At 43.3% G+C, this 15,811-nt stretch overlaps 1 protein-coding gene across 7 annotated transcripts in view; it reads left to right on the top strand.

Annotated features, from left to right (window-relative positions):
* Positions 1-15,811, top strand: part of SASH1 (SAM and SH3 domain containing 1) — a 776,849-nt gene that overhangs the window by 719,349 nt on the left and 41,689 nt on the right. For 3 of the 7 annotated variants that reach the window (XM_077350372.1, XM_077350389.1, XM_077350380.1), the window contains exons 9-10: positions 9,108-9,240; positions 13,922-14,775. In XM_077350372.1, coding sequence (XP_077206487.1) covers positions 9,108-9,240; positions 13,922-14,775 — 987 coding nt within the window. Of the gene's footprint in view, positions 1-6,631; positions 8,443-8,464; positions 8,943-9,107; positions 9,241-13,921; positions 14,776-15,811 lie in introns of those variants that run through there. The other 4 variants (XM_077350399.1, XM_077350409.1, XM_077350417.1 and 1 more) reach the window with 3 other exon arrangements.

Genomic DNA, 15,811 nt, shown 5'->3' with positions numbered 1-15,811 from the left:
GGCCCAGTGTACCTGAGAGATCGTCTCTCGGTCTATACCCCCAAAAGAGCACTGTGCTCCGCCACCACCAACCAGCTGGTGATCCATGGCTCCAGAGAAGCACATTGGTCCCCCCCACCTGGTGAAATGAGCTCCCTGAAGAGATTAGGGCCCTGCCTGAACTCCCACAATTCCGCAGGGCCTGCAAAAGGGAGCTCCTCCACCAGGCATTTACTTGAGTCCGACCGACCCAACAAGATCTGCAGGTCCCCCCTCAGATACCCCCTCCATAACCTGAAGCAGCCTGACCTCCCTGAGGGTTTGTCCAAATTATCATTCTGTTTGAAGCCACTGTTAGCTCATTACTGAGGTGTTATTTACAACTGTGTTATGTGTTTAGAGAGTTCTATTTATTACTCCTGCAGTGTTTTCTGTAAATCACCCTGCGCCGTATGGGAGGGCGGTATAAAAATATAATAAATAAATAAATAAAACAGCTACTGCTCCAAGATGGCTCTCTTAGGTTGCCATGGAAATTCTTACAAATTGTCTTGTGATGAATTGAGCTAAAAACATGATCTGGAGAAGGGATGTATTACATAGTGCTTCTTCCCTTTGTTCCTGTGGTGACAATAGTGTTTGATGGCTTATTCACCCTTTTCCTCCATTTCCCCCATCTTTTCTTTCACTGAAATTCCATTGGCTATAATTAAGAAACTGGGGGTCAACAAGAGGTCAGTTAGCCTCTGATAGTGAAACTAGGAATTGTTTCCCATGTACAACACTCCCTTTTTCTCCCATGTGGGGAACAGATTTACTTGGAATTGATGACTCTTGCCTTCCTTGCAAGTTATGCAGTTAGAGAGGGGACTGGGGATGAGCAGGGCAGGAGGGAGATAATTGTGTGAGCACAGCAACCAATTAATACTTTGATTCTCTCTCTCCCACCCACCCCCTACCCCCAGGGGTACATACCAAGTAGCAGAACTTACAGCTGGTCATACATTTGATAATGCATCTCATGAAAACAGGCATTTTGTGTATGTGGTAGAATTCCAATGTATTTTTGAAGAAATGCTTTAAGAGTTTCAGAGCTGAGAAAGGAAACTTGCAGCACTCAAGGGAGGATTATTCAGAACAGAGTGCTAGACCTACTAAATGCCAGGACTGGTAAGTCATCCAGCACGTGGCACAGAGGAGAGGTGGAGGGAAGAGAGGATGCCTGAAGGGTGCATTTAACTTTGTCAAAGCATGCTTGGTTTTTCTTTTTAACCATTCTCAGGTTTTATAGATTCTTTTCTGTAATTCTTTTTTCTAAAATCACCCCAGCGTGATCAGGATGGGTTCTTTGAGTTCATGTGAATCTTCTTTTAAAGCAAATAAGAGGCAAACGGAATGAATAAAGCAGGAAGTATGGGAATATTCTAGGTCAGATATTTAGCCCAGAAAAATTGTATTTGGTACATGCAACCGGTGTCACTAAAAGCAAGTCCTTAGTCTGTCAAGCTGATCAGTTCCTAGAATGGGACATAAGGTCCACAGTGCAGACACACAATCACATTTGCCTTCTATCACTACTGTTATTTGATAAAGAACGCTGCCCTGACTTAAAAGAATGTGTTATTGCTGCCCCCATTATCACCATTCAAGCTGCATAAGCTTTAGAATGAGGTAGATTTAAATAGAAATGAGAAATTATATGATGAAATGTAGCTTAAGGTGTTTTTCAGATGAGTTGCCAAATGGGCATTTTGGTACACCTGTTACTTTGGTACACCGGCCTACATATTGGAAGCAATATGATAGTACTGATTTAGATAACATTGCATTCCTGCCCCTACTTCATTCACATACAGTGGCAGGAACCTGGGGAGGTTCATCAGGAGAGCTTTAAACTGAAGCCACAAGGGGAAGGAGACATTCAACATAGGGAGTGTAAGGAAGGAGAACGATCGGGGGCAGCCCAACCAGGAAGGCCAGCTCATAGGGAACCAAAAGTAAAAGGATTCAGATGTCTTTATACTAACGCCTGAAGCATGGGCAATAAAAAGGAAGAGCTGGAACTTCTCATGCTAATGGAAAGGTATGATCTAGTAGGCATCACAAAAACTTGGTGGAATGATTCTCATGACTGGAATGTAATGGTGGATGGATATGAGCTGTTCAGAAAAAACAAAATAGATCGAAGAGGTGGAGGAGTGGCACTGTATGTGGGGAAAGGGCTTACCTGTCTGAAAATTCTAGTGAAGGAGAATATATCTACAGTGGAAAGCATCTGGGTGAAAATAAGCGAGGGGAAAACAAACAGTGTGGTGGTTGGTGTCTGCTACCGACCGCCTGACCAACGAGAGGATGTGGATGCTGCACTTTGTGAGAAGCTTGAGAAAATATCCAAGCGGCAGGACCTTGTCATCATGGGTGACTTCAAATTCTCAAATGTGCGCTGGGAAACAAACTCTGCGAAGCATCCTCAGTCATGCAACTTTGTGACCTGCCTGGCTGACAATTTCATTTATCAAATGGTAGATGAACCCACAAGAGGTTCAGCCATACTGGACTTAATACTGACCAACAGGCAAGAGTTGGTGGATGAGGTGAAGGAGGTGGGGACCCTAGGGGGAAGTGACCATGTCCTCATAGAATTCCTTTTGAGATGGGGAGGCAAGGAAGCTTGTAGCCAGACGCGGATGTTGGATTTTTGTAGGGCAAACTTTAATAAACTCAGAGACATGATGAGTGTCATACCATGAAGGAGAATGCTGGAAGGGAAGGGAGCATGTGAAGGGTGGGCGCTACTCAAACAAGAGCTATTGCGTGCTCAATCAATGACTATCCCAGAAAGATGAAAACATTGCAGGAGCTCTAAGAAGCCTATTTGGATGAACAGAGAACTTCAAGAAGAACTAAGAAAGAAAAGGAAAATGTTCAGGAAATGGAGGGAAGGACAGAGCTCTAAAGAAGAGTACCTACAGGTTACTAGGCACTGTAGATCAATCATCAGAAAGGCCAAAACTGAGAGTGAGCTAAGATTGGCCAGGGAAGCCCATTGTAACAAGAAAAGATTTTTCAGTTATGTGAGGAACAAACGTAAAGTAAAGGAGGCAATAGGCCCACTGTTGGGTGCGGATGGACAAACTCTAACGGAGGATGCAGAGAAAGCAGAAAGGCTCAGCGCCTATTTTACATCTGTTTTTTCCCCACAGGTCAAAGGGTTTAGGCACATCTAGAGATGGCAGTAGCCAAGAGATAGTGTCTGGGTGGCAGGTTGACATAGACAGAGAGGTTGTCGAGAGGCATTTAGTTGCACTGGATGAGTTCAAATCCCCTGGGCCGGATGAAATGCACCTGAGAGTGCTCAAAGAACTTTCCAGATAACTTGCACAGCCCTTGTCCATCATCTTCGGGACCTCTTTAAGGACTGGAGATGTCCCAGAGGACTGGAAGAGAGCAAATGTTATTCCGATCTTCAAAAAAGGGAGGAAGGATAACCCGGGAAACTACAGACCAGTGAGTCTGACCTCTGTTGTAGGTAAGATAATGGAGCAGATATTAAAGGGAGCGATCTGCAAATATCTGGAGGACAATTTGGTGATCCAAGGAAGTCAGCATGGATTTGTCTCCAATAGGTCCTGTCAGACCAACCTGGTTTGCTTTTTTGACCAAGTAACAGGTTTGCTGGATTGGGGAAATTCGGTTGATGTCATTTACTTGGATTTTAGTATAGCTTTTCATAAGGTTCCCCATGATGTTCTGATGGATAAATTGATGTACTGCAATCTGGATTTTCAGATAGTTAGGTGAATAGGGAATTGGTTAGAGAACCGCATTCAAAGAGTTGTTGTCAATGGTGTTTCATCAGACTGGAGGGAGGTGAGTACCTCGGGGCTCGGTCCGGTACTTTTTAACATATTTATTAATGATCTAGATGAGGGGGTGGAGGGACTACTCATCAAGTTTGCAGATTACACCAAATTGGGAGGACTGGCAAATACTCCAGAAGATAGAGACAGAGTTCAACGAGATCTGAACACAATGGAAAAATGGGCAAATGAGAACAAGATACAATTTAATAAAGATAAGTGTAAAGTTCTGCATCTGGGTCAGAAAAATGAAAAGCATGCCTACTGGATGAGGGATACGCTTCTAGGTAACACTGTGTGTGAACGAGACCTTGGGGTACTTGTGGATTGTAAACTAAACATGAGCAGGCAGTGTGATGCAGCAGTAAAAAAGGCAAATGCCATTTTGGGCTGTATCAACAGGGGCATCACATCAAAATCACAAGATGTCATAGTCCCATTGTATACGGCACTGGTCAGACCATACCTGGAGTACTGTGTGCAGTTCTGGAGGCCTCACTTCAAGAAGGACGTAGATAAAATTTAAAGGGTACAGAGGAGAGCGACAAGGATGATCTGGGGCCAAGGGACCAAGCCCTATGAAGATAGGTTGAGGGACTTGGGAATGTTCAGCCTGGAGAAAAAGAGGTTGAGAGGGGACATGATAGCCCTCTTTAAGTATTTGAAAGGTTGTTATTTGGAGGAGGGCAGGATGCTGTTCCCATTGGCTGCAGAGGAAAGGATACACAGTAATGGGTTTAAACTACAAGTACAACGATATAGGCTAGATATCAGGAAAAAAATTTTCACAGTCAGAGTAGTTCAGCAGTGGAATAGGCTGCCTAAGAAGGTGGTGAGCTCCCCCTCACCGGCAGTCTTCAAGCAAAGGTTGGATGCTTTAGGATGCTTTGGGCTGATCCTGTGTTGAGCAGAGGGTTGGACTAGATGGCCTGTATGGCCCCTTCGAATTCTATGATTCTTGTGTTTCTCACTGGTAGTGCATTGAATCGTTAAAACTACAAATCTGGATTAGATTGTTAGAATGCAAAATTATATTTCAAGGTTTGCCTCATTTATCCATATGGTTATACTTATGTGGAGCAAAATATATAGTCTATATTTTTTGATGTGGAAACACATTTACTGGCACATCTCCTGTAATAGATATGAATACACCTATTAGGTCCATTTGTCCTGCCCCTGCCTGTGACAGGGAGTGTGCCAATAGAAAGGGGCGGCAACACAAGCAGGGGTGATCAAAACAAAGTGGAAAATGGGCTTTGCTACCAAGACAAAGGGGCCGGGGGCAGGTCCAGCCGTGGAAGGTGGGCTGGCAGTGGCGACTGACAAGCTGCGGTGCCACTGCTGCCCTGCAAGTGCCAGACACAATGAGGAGCCCTCCAGGGACTTGCCCACAGCTCTGTGCCCTGGCTCATGGCAATTCCTGGGGCAGTTGCTGCTACACTCCCTTGCTGTCCCCTCAGTCAGAGAACCAACTGAGCCCTCCTCCCCACTCCTGAGTGCCAGAGAGGGGGACACAGAGTGGCAATGGCTATGGCAAGGGACCATAGCCCCAGCTCCACCTTTCTCGAAGATGGGGATTTGGAAAGGAGAGGGGAGGGGAGGGGAGGGGGAGGGGAGCCATGGTGGGAGCTGGGAGGTAGGTAGACTCCTTCTTGAGGAGGCCACAAGGGGAGGATTGAAAGCCAGCTGGCAGATTTCTCTTCCTTCCCACTGGTGTGGCCAATGTGACCGAGGCAGTAAGAGGGCTGTTTTGAGCTGGCTGCTGCAAGAATCAAATTGTGGCCAATTATGTGTTTTCACATAATTTGATAGTTTCCTTTGCCTAGGGACTGACTTAATGTGGCTAAATGTAATGCTGATGGACATATAACCTAATCTAGATGAGCCTTGAGAAGGTAGTAGCTATATTTAGTGTGAATTAGTCTGACTTGTACCTACTAGATATATCTTACATATCAAAAAAATAAAAAATATGATAAAGATAAGAATGAGAAATGCAAGTAGATCTTTTTTGTTTTCATAAAGCTGAGTTCCATTAGTCTGTGAATGCTGTTCTCTATTATTGAGAATCATTGGAAATGAGCTCTGAGGCAACTTAGGAAATGATGAGGATAAGAACAAGTAGAAATACTGTACAACTTTTCAGTAGGATGTGTTGGGGGCCATTGCAGTTCTGACTTATAGTCACATTTGCATTTTTTTCTAGAAGCACAAGTGAAGGGCTGCCAAAGCAGCAGTAACAGCTGGAGTTTAGAGTTTTTGGACCATCTGAGGAATGGTTGTTTCACTTTACTGCATGTAGTTGGTTAACTGCAGATGCTGTTGATTTTGTTCCTGGTTCCCCTGAGCTTCCTCGTGCAGTTGTATAATAGAATGACCCAAACTGGCCCGATTTTTATCCAGCATTAGAACATTGTTGATGTGTCAAAGATGTGCACTTGTTCCAAGAGAAGCAGAGAAAGAGACCTCGCCTGAGTACATTTGCCAAAAAGTGGGCTCTGCTGGACTCACTGTATTCCATTTGTGGCTGAATGGTGTTCTATCTCTTTAAAGCAAGTATAATTTTCTGAACTGGCTTGGTCAATTTGTTATGGTTTAAAACTGTGGAGCCAGCTGTCTGCAATCCGATGTAATGTTGCCATGGAAACTAGAAACGAAACACTTAAGCATTCACTACAAAATTCTGCATCCAGCGTTAGCCAAAATAATTAAGACTTTAGCCATTAGTGGCTTTGGGGAGAGAGAGGGAGAGAGAGAGAGAGAGGGGGGGGGGGAAACCTGGTGCAATTATGGACGAGATTCAAGATGTTCCTGTTTACAGCGGTGCAAATACATGACTATCCAGTGAGGTCTTTTCATATAACTAGAGAGATAATTATGCATAGTATGGATTTCAGAATTTTGGCACTGCCCTATTAGCTATGATGAAATATATTGCAACAAGATATCCATGTGCTTTACAACAGATTACCATATGCACACTAAAGTAAAGCATTCAGAATGGTTGGATTGTAAGAAGCTGAGTAGGTAGGTTACTCAGAATCTACCTGTGTGTAAAATGTCCCTTTTCTGACCAAAAAAAACAAACATTTTCCTACTGAGAATCATTGAGTAGAAAAGAGATTGTACATCTGTATTGCCAAGAGAATTGACATGTGAAATTTTCCCACCCTACCTTGAGGTATATACAAACAGTATATTTATTACATCCAACTTTTGTGGTCTCGACAAATATTTTCAAGTAAAATCCAGAACATTTTCTTATTAAATGTGAAGTTATATCCTGTTGCTATTTACTGAAGTTGATAAAAAATGTATGTCAAACATCAGGCATATAGAAGGCACTCTGTAAATATTTAGGTGTAGCATTTCCTGTTAGTTAGTATGCATGCAAGCTCTGAAAATAATCTATAATCTCTGAAAATAATCATGCAGTTGTAAATTGCCAACTTAAATAGCACATTATTTCTCAGATGTAGACAGTCCAGGCCTACATAGATCCAGTGTCTGGGTAGAACACAATGAGGTATATCTGCATATTTTATTTGCTTAAGTATTCGGTGAACTTCTCTTGATGAAAATAGTGGTCTTCTTTTTAATTGCTGTTGTATGACCTCAAAAGAAGAAATGAAAGATACTGTATTATTGTCTGTGTTGACTGGATCTAATTGTTTGATGTATATATGAAGGGTCTCCAGTGTAATAAAGGGTTGAATCTATGGTGCCATAAGTAGTGTGAAGTTCTCTGACTCCTTGCCCCCAGCATCAATTATATTCTTGGGAACAGCATGGGGGATTGCAGGTAATTGGTAAAAATCACCCCACCAAAGTCATGCTGTTTTTCTAGTCCACAAAGGGTGATTACACCAGCAGAATAACACCTTTTGGTCCAAACCATAATGGATTGTTTTAGGAGATTGCTTTAAAAATATATTCAACTTTGCAAATAAACCAGGCTGAGTATGTCCAAAGTATTGGCCCTGTCTTCACCCATATAATCAGCAAGGTTTACGTGTTTTTAGAAATCATTAATTTATTATAAAAGTAACGTCTATTTTGTCAGACTTAAAACAGAAATAAGTGGTACATTCCAATATGGATACTTAGTTGACCTGAAGTTCACTGACAGGAAGTTCCTTTGAGATTTCTGAGCTGGACGTTGGGAATGTGATGAATTGGTCAGGGCTGTACATGAAGGCAAAGTAAGGGATACAGTCTTTGCAGATTTCCAGCTGGAATGCTCCTTGGAATGTATTGTGTACAGTGGCAGTTCTGTGCTGTAAAAGCAAAGAGAGACCCGCTTTTTCTTCCTCCCCTCCCCTTCCCCCTTTTCCACACTCTCACTCAGAGATTCTGAACAGGGTGAAACAGAGGAAATAGTATATTGAACATTGGATCCAGTTTGAAAATAGGAGCTCTGATTTGGTTTACAAGGAATGGATTGTTTCAGCTCTGTGGTGTCGCTGCTGCTAGAGAGGGTGGATTTTTTTGGTCTCTGTAATGTTTGATACTTGAGGGAAAACAGCTGGAACTGAGCATACTGCATCAGATGTGAGACAAAATGAGATGTTGGGGAATATGGACTATACAGCCTGTAAAGGTCAGAGTTTTCCTTTGGTCAGTTCTAGAGGAATGCTGTGTCTGTCTTAGCTCCAGCCTTGAGAATCTTCAGTGTGTCGAGCTCTGAACCAGGGAAGGAGAAGATCTTTCCATGTCTCTTTGTAGCTCATAAAACAAACTGGAGAAGACGAGATCTCCCATTTCCTTTCCTCCCCCCCCCCCCTTTCATTTTTGCTGCTGCTGTTTTTGATTTACTGAGAAGCCTGGAAAAAAGGAGTCAATGATAGAGTTTCAATTCAGTTTTGAGGAGCTGTTTATAACTGGTTTTTTAAACCTTAAGTTCCTCTAGGCCAGACAAGACCAGTGCCTGACCCAAACCACAGGAGCTTAACTAGCAAAGCTAAAAGAGTCCTGCCTGAAATGTTCTCAGAGACAACGTGGAAATAGCTATTATTACACAATGTGCGGAGAGGAGGACCAGGGCTGGAGTGGATTTTGGTGCCTGAACCCTTACCTTGTGCTAACTTCGTAGTAAAAATGGTATGTCTTGCTCTTTTTAAAGTAGCTGGTAATTTGTCTATTTCTTTTTCTTTTTTCTAGCTTGAAAATAACAGCTTTAAGTTACAGAACGTGGCTCATCCTGGAGAAAGTGGCTGAGATTTGGAACAATTTCTTTATTAACTTTTCCTTTCGTTTTATGGCTAGTCAAGAGAGCAATCGGATGATGAATCGGAAGAATCGGTAAAGTTTAAGAGACTGCATAAGTTGGTCAACTCTACACGCAGGGTCAGGAAGAAATTAATAAGAGTAGAAGAAAATAAAAAAAACAGCTCTGAAGGTAAGAACCTAGCTAATCATGCTAGAACTGCATGGAGACAGGGTGGGGCAGGCACTGTATTTCTCTATTAAAATGTGCAAGGAAAAATGTAAAAGTGAGGGCTATCCTGGGAAAGAATACTGAGAACTGTGTCTGGTTGCAGTCATATGTAATCTCATGTACTATATTAAAACTAAAGGGTTTGACGCAAAGAGCTGTTTTGTGAGTGGAAGATTGGCTGATTACACACTTACCTTCTAGCTATACCTTCTGTATTATATCTTGTTCTGTTCTGTAAGGTCATCTAAACATCTGGAAGAAGTCCCTGACAGTAAAAGCAATTCCTCAGTGGGACAGGCTTCCTTGGGAGGTGGTGGGGGTTGGAAGTTTTAAAGCAGAGGCTGGGTAGCCATCTGACAGAAATGCTGATTCTGTCAACTTAGGCAGATTGGGAGTGGGTCGGCAGAAGGGACTGAATTGGTGCTTGGCTCTTGTGGCCCTTTTTTGCATGTCCAGGGAAATGCCAATCACCACTTCAGGAACAAAAGGCAAATTTCTTCCAGGCCAGACTGGCCAGGGAGTCTAGTTGGGGGAGGGGGGGCATTATCTGGGCATGGAATTGGGGTCACTGTGGTAGGCAGGTAGTTGTGAATTTCCTACATTATGCAGGGGGTTGGACGAGATGACCCCTCCATGTTTGCGATTCTGTTATTCTAACCATCCTGAGTAGCTTTTGGGGGAGGGGCATGGCACTGAAGCAGAAACCTCCATTCAGTGAGCAGGATTCTCCTCACTGGTGCTTGGATCCAAACCAAGGAGCTTTTATATTTTATGAGGAGGGAAGGGGTCGCTCTGGTGTATAGATTTTTACGGCTGACTTGATTAGCACATTTAGTTCTGCATCAAGGAAATGCAGTTTTCTTCTGCTGCATATACTTATGGAGACTGAAAGAAAATACCAGAGATTCATGCTCTGTTCATGCTCTGATTATGCTGTGGTGATCTTCGCTTCCAAGGTCATCTCCCAGTGATGAAGCATAGTACTGAGTATAGGCTCAAGGGGATCATAGCATTTGGTAGACATAGAGGATGGCATCATGTTTTCTGGTAAACCCAAATCATTTCCTGTAATACAGTGTTGAGGGTTAACTGGTGCTTTGTATCTCTCATGTTTCTTTTCGTCAAGTTTAGGAAAGAGTCCAGCCACAGAGTGACTCTTGAATGCTGTGCTGGTAGGGGGAGGAGCATAAGGCAAAATGCAAGGGAGGGGGCTTGTCCTATAGGTTAGAAGCCAGGCGGTTTCTCATGGGATACTGAAGCATCTGCCTGACTACTGAGCCACTCCCTCCAATGAGGCTTTTGCTAGGGAATGATGTGCCTGCCAGGAAATGCATGTGGTTTACTTGGGTGGAAGTGGGAGGACATCATGGTTTCTTCTACATCAGAGTATGATTTAACCTTTCACAGCAAAATGCACTGGAAATGAGATTTTACTTCCTTTGAACGATTATGTTTTGTTAACCTTCTCTATCCCCCAAAACACAAAAAGCATACATAGCTCTTTGTATACAGTGAGAGAAATACAGTTTTGGCCACCAAATGCATTTTAAGGAGAGTGGAAATGCATTAACCATACAAAGATGATTGATCTCTGTGTCTGGGTAATATTCCATGTGATCACTGTAGCCCAGGAATGGTTCCATCTGATCACTGTCTTGGAAGGCACTTGAGAGAATAAAGTATGAGAGGCTGGTGCCAGAAATCTGATGTGTCTTTAAGGACAGTAGAAATGCATGAAGAGTCCTGTCAGTCTTCCAAGCTGTTGTCACTAAAGGATAGGGACACTGGAGGCAGTCCCACGTGCTATTTTTATATGTGCTTATTAAATCTATAGTCTTTCATTTTTAAAAAACGGAGTCTTTGATTCCAGTGAAACTTCCTTCTAAGTAGTCATATAGACCGTTTATGGACTCGGAACTTCACTGCCCCAGCTCCTGTGCTGGAGCACAAATCAGGGGTGGATGAGGTGCACCAGGCTAAATGCCTAGAATTGGGCTGTCTATTAATTACAATGGGTGTAACTTGTCTTATGTTTGCATAATGAGAATTACATGTGGCTTCTTATTGACAATGCTGTGTCTTCAAAAGACATTTACAGTATTTGCTGGCCTATAAGACTACTTTCCCCCCCTGAAAAACATGCCTCCAAGTGGGGGGGGGGGTCGTCCTGTACGCCGGGTGCACTTCAGTTGGGATAGACATAGCTGCCCATAGTGGCCCATAGTACTGTATTTTGAGTGGAAATGTTGGGGGTCGTCTTATACACCCAGTCGTCTTATACGCCGGCAAATATGGTACTTCATACTATTTGCCAGCAATGGAATTTCATGTGAGTCTCTGTTGCAACCTTTTGTAGTACAGCATACACATTTTTTGTAAATGATGAGGAACAATACATATGTTCTAAAACTTTATTATAAAATGGTTTCAATAAATGTATTGAATCCCAGTGGGAATTGTATTCTATTACACTGAGAAGAAAAAATGATCAACTGAACACATAGTTAACATGTTGAAAATCTGACTCTAAAATCACGATATCTGGAACTTGCAGGCTTAAAATTATGTTTTATCTGACTATTCTTTTTTGTTCTAATTCTGTTCAATTAAAACAGATGATGATGATGTGATATGCAATTTCCACCCACTCCATCCATAATACAAGAAAGGAAATAGAAACTCCAGCTTTCCAAACCTAGGCTAGTGAAGATTGTATTTAACCCTCAACATTTCCTTTCATTCTTGGGTTTCAATATCTTCCGCCTGGCAGCTTCTATATACAGGAAAATGAATTGTTTTACCAAGCATTGTGTTTAATTCTGACAGTCCATACAGCAGGAAAAGACCTCATGAACTCTGCAGTCACAAACCCTTCTTACCTTGAACAATGTATATGATATCTAAAGCATCTTCAATGGATGTCTGTCACAGACTAGTCTCCCCACACCCTAGCTCAACTTCCAGTTCTTCTAGTTTAAATGGTTCTTTGGCTTGGTTCATAATTGCTGGTGCCCCTCAAGTATATGTCTGGGAGACTAGAAATGCAGCTACTGTAATTCCTAGGCAGGAATCCTTTGAATCCTTTCCTGAGTAGATTAATTGGGTCTTTCTTTCTGACAAGCTTAGAAATACTTGAAAATGGTAACCAACTTCTCCTTTTATTCTACACTAGCTTCAAAGCCCATTCATAAGAACCGGCTTTAAAAGGGTCCTCCCCGTCAGCATCCAGGCTGTTTTCCAGGCCACCGGGAAGCGCTGAGGGCGAGGGGGGTAAGGGTAAGAGGGAGGGCTTCCCTGGGGCCTGGCAAGCACACCCGGAGCCTCTGCGAGGCCCCAGGTGTGCTTTCCAGGCATTTGGGAAGCACTCCCTCTTTCCCCCCCCCCCCACGGCTAGATGACCTCCCGAGGGCTTGGAAAGCATACCCTCTGTGAAGCCCCTGGCGTGCTTTCCAGGCCTTTAAGAAGCGCTCCCTCTCCCCCACCCACCTCCCGTGGCTGGATAGCTTCCCGGGGGCCTGGAAGGCTCACCCGTAGCCTCTGAGGCCTTTGGGAAGAGCTCCCTTTCCCCCACCCACCCCCGTGGCTGGATGGCTTCCCGGGGGCCTGGAAAGCACCCCCCTGCGGCCTCTCACCTTGGGCCCTGGATTGGAGCGGTGGAGTCACAGACATGCCTGGCTCTAACAGCCAGGCATGTATGTGAGGCAAGGGGGTGAGGGCTTGGTGAGGGAGGGCAGGAGCTGCAGGGGCAGGGCCAATCACGGTGCAGCTGGCCGGACTGTTCATCCCCCAAGGCTGTTTTACAATTATTAAGAGGCACCAAATGGATAAGATTAGTGATGCCTACTGCCTTTGCTCATACAACTTGCCTTCTTCCCTCTGTATTACTTTCAGATTATCTCTTTTCTAATTTTGCAAATTGTTTGCTGTTCATATATTATATAGCCAAATTAGTCTATTTATTCTTGCATATTAAGTAGGATGAAGATGCCTTGATTTTTGTTGCTTCAGCTCTTTTGCATTGTACTAATCATAATTTTGGAGAAATGTTTTACTATGGAGTGTTGTTATTCCTTTCAAAGTGGCTAACTGAGGTTTTGTCACAAAATTGTCAAGTGCCACAGCATCTTTTCTTAACAGTCTGCATTTTTCTAAGTTTATCCTCTGCATTTTTCTTTCGAATTATCGAATTTTAGATTCTATAACCTGCTCCAAGATGGTATGTCTTAGACGGGTGTTATATAAATCCCTAAACAGGGCGTCTCTGGGTGCCCTGAAGGGGGGAAAGAGGCCAAGCAACGTCAGGCCATCTGTTTAACAGACGCCCGGTTCGGCTACACCCCCTGTTGCCATGCCAACACACACCCTGCCCAGAGAATGCCAGGGCTGGGAGATCTCTCCAACCAGCCAGGTCCCTCTCGGTGTTCCTCCCCCGCAGCAGCAATGGCCCCCTTAGATAAGTCTTGGGGGCTTTTTTGCAGATCGTTCTGTTTTTCAGAAAATACACCCACACAACACACACGCACACATATTTTGGTTGAAGATACAAACATTTTCCTTCCATGATGTGCATTTTTTGTGATTTTTATTCAAGTTTGAGTAGCATAAGAACAAAAGTTGATGTGATGGTTTGTTCCATTTTTAGGTGTGGAAGAGCATTCACTTGACAACTCTCCAGTACCAGATGACAGATCAGCACTTTACTCTGGAGTTCAAAAGAAGCAATGCTACTTGGATAGCTCTTCTGAGAAGCAACCAGATGATGACTCAGAGTCACTCACCACATCTCCTTCATCTAGCAGCCTAGACACTTGGGCTACTAATAAGAAGTTGCTCAAGACCTTTGGGAAATCTGACAGCCGTGGCCTTATTAAGCCACCAAAGAAGATTGGGACATTCTTCTCCTATCCAGAAGAGGAAAAAATTCCCAAAGTTTGTCGCTCTTTGACAGATGGGGAGATGAAGAAGAACCTTGGCTCTCTGAGCCACGGGGTAAGTAAAGAAAGTGTTTGCTTCTATGACAACCGGCGCAAACACCATGTCCTGGTTTCCTTTGAGGAAATTCAGAGTGTCAGGAAACATATCAGGCTGAAGAAAACAGATTCTAACTACTCATGTTCTAGAGCTTTTTTCTGCCAGCGTCCTGCTAGGAAAAGTATATCCCCTTCCATTTGTGACCTGCAACTGCTTCGTCACAAAGCCAAAGCGGGAGGAGGAGGAGGAGGAGGAGGAGGAGGCTGTGGCTTCCCAAGCAGAAGGCTTCGAGGGCGCAATTCGGTCAGTGAGTTCAATATCACATACGTGGTGGAAAGAAGCCTGTACAGTCACCTCAATCTGTCACATCTGGTGCGGCCTGTTACTGACCGGACGCTGAGCAAAGCCGAAGAGCAGGATTTGAGACGATGCCTGCTGGAGGAAGAGGAGGAGGCGAAGAGAAAGTGGGCTGCCACAGTGGACCGCTGTACTAAAAGGGTTCTCTTAAGAATCCACCAAAAGTCTGTGAGTCCAAGAATTGTTGCTGAAGGTGGTCTACCAGTTCCCATTAGGTTGCAGTCAGCATCGTTTGCTTTTCTATCATATTTTTAAAAAGAACTTTTCTTTTCCCTCCCCCCACCCCAATTCCTTGCCAACATGAAGTTCTAGTAAGTGCTTGGTTACAACATTCTCATTCCCAGTGTCAAAACTGGCAAAATTCTAAGAAGCAGCTTATTGCATCTTCTAATCAAGACAACTAAAAGTACAAAAAAACATGTTAATGCAGAAAAATATTATGGAAATTTATATTTCAAAGAATCCTTCTTTAGAAGATTTCACATAGTGTCCATTAGCACAATCCCCCTGCCAAAATATTTAGCACTTGCAAATAGTTTTTATGTCCCTGAGGACAGTTGAGGTTTGGATAGTGAAAGCTATACACCAACAGTAATAACAAGAGAAAAAGGAAAGAGATGGAGATAAGAAGAATCCCTGCACTTTGTGTTCTGTACAAAGGTATAGCGACTAAAGCTAGATCCAGCCTGATGTATTCAGATACATAACAGAGAGAGGGACAACTGTAGAAACTTTTCCTAACCATAATAATAGAAATTTCTATCTCTGAATTGTCAGGGTAGTCTATGGTCCTATCTTGGTGACTCTTGTAGTCTCTGAGATGTTCTTTTTAAAAAATCAGCTTTCGTGTTCCCCCTTTCATTTCTGCTGTTCCCTTATACTATGTAAAAGGTTATACAGTTTATTACATTAATTCTCATAACAATCCTGTAAAGTGTGAGCATTTTGTTCAAGTTTTAAACATTGGTAACAGGCTGAAAGTTAGTGACTTTTCAAAGGCAAATTCATGGCTTTGGAATTTGGATCATATCCGATTGGATATGATAGATAAACAGAACTTCCATGCTCACAGGCCAGTTATGGGGTTGCAGGAACAAATAGGGGAGGCACTGGCCTCTGTACTCTGGCATGTGGTCCTTCTGGGACATCTTGGTTGGCTGCTATAGAGTGCTGGACTAGATCAACCATTGTTCTGGTGCTACAC

This window comes from Paroedura picta, chromosome 1 (assembly GCF_049243985.1).
Source record: "Paroedura picta isolate Pp20150507F chromosome 1, Ppicta_v3.0, whole genome shotgun sequence".
NCBI lineage: Eukaryota > Metazoa > Chordata > Lepidosauria > Squamata > Gekkonidae > Paroedura > Paroedura picta.
The sequence above is the reverse complement of the archived record's forward strand: the minus strand, read 5'-3'. Positions and strand labels throughout refer to the sequence as shown.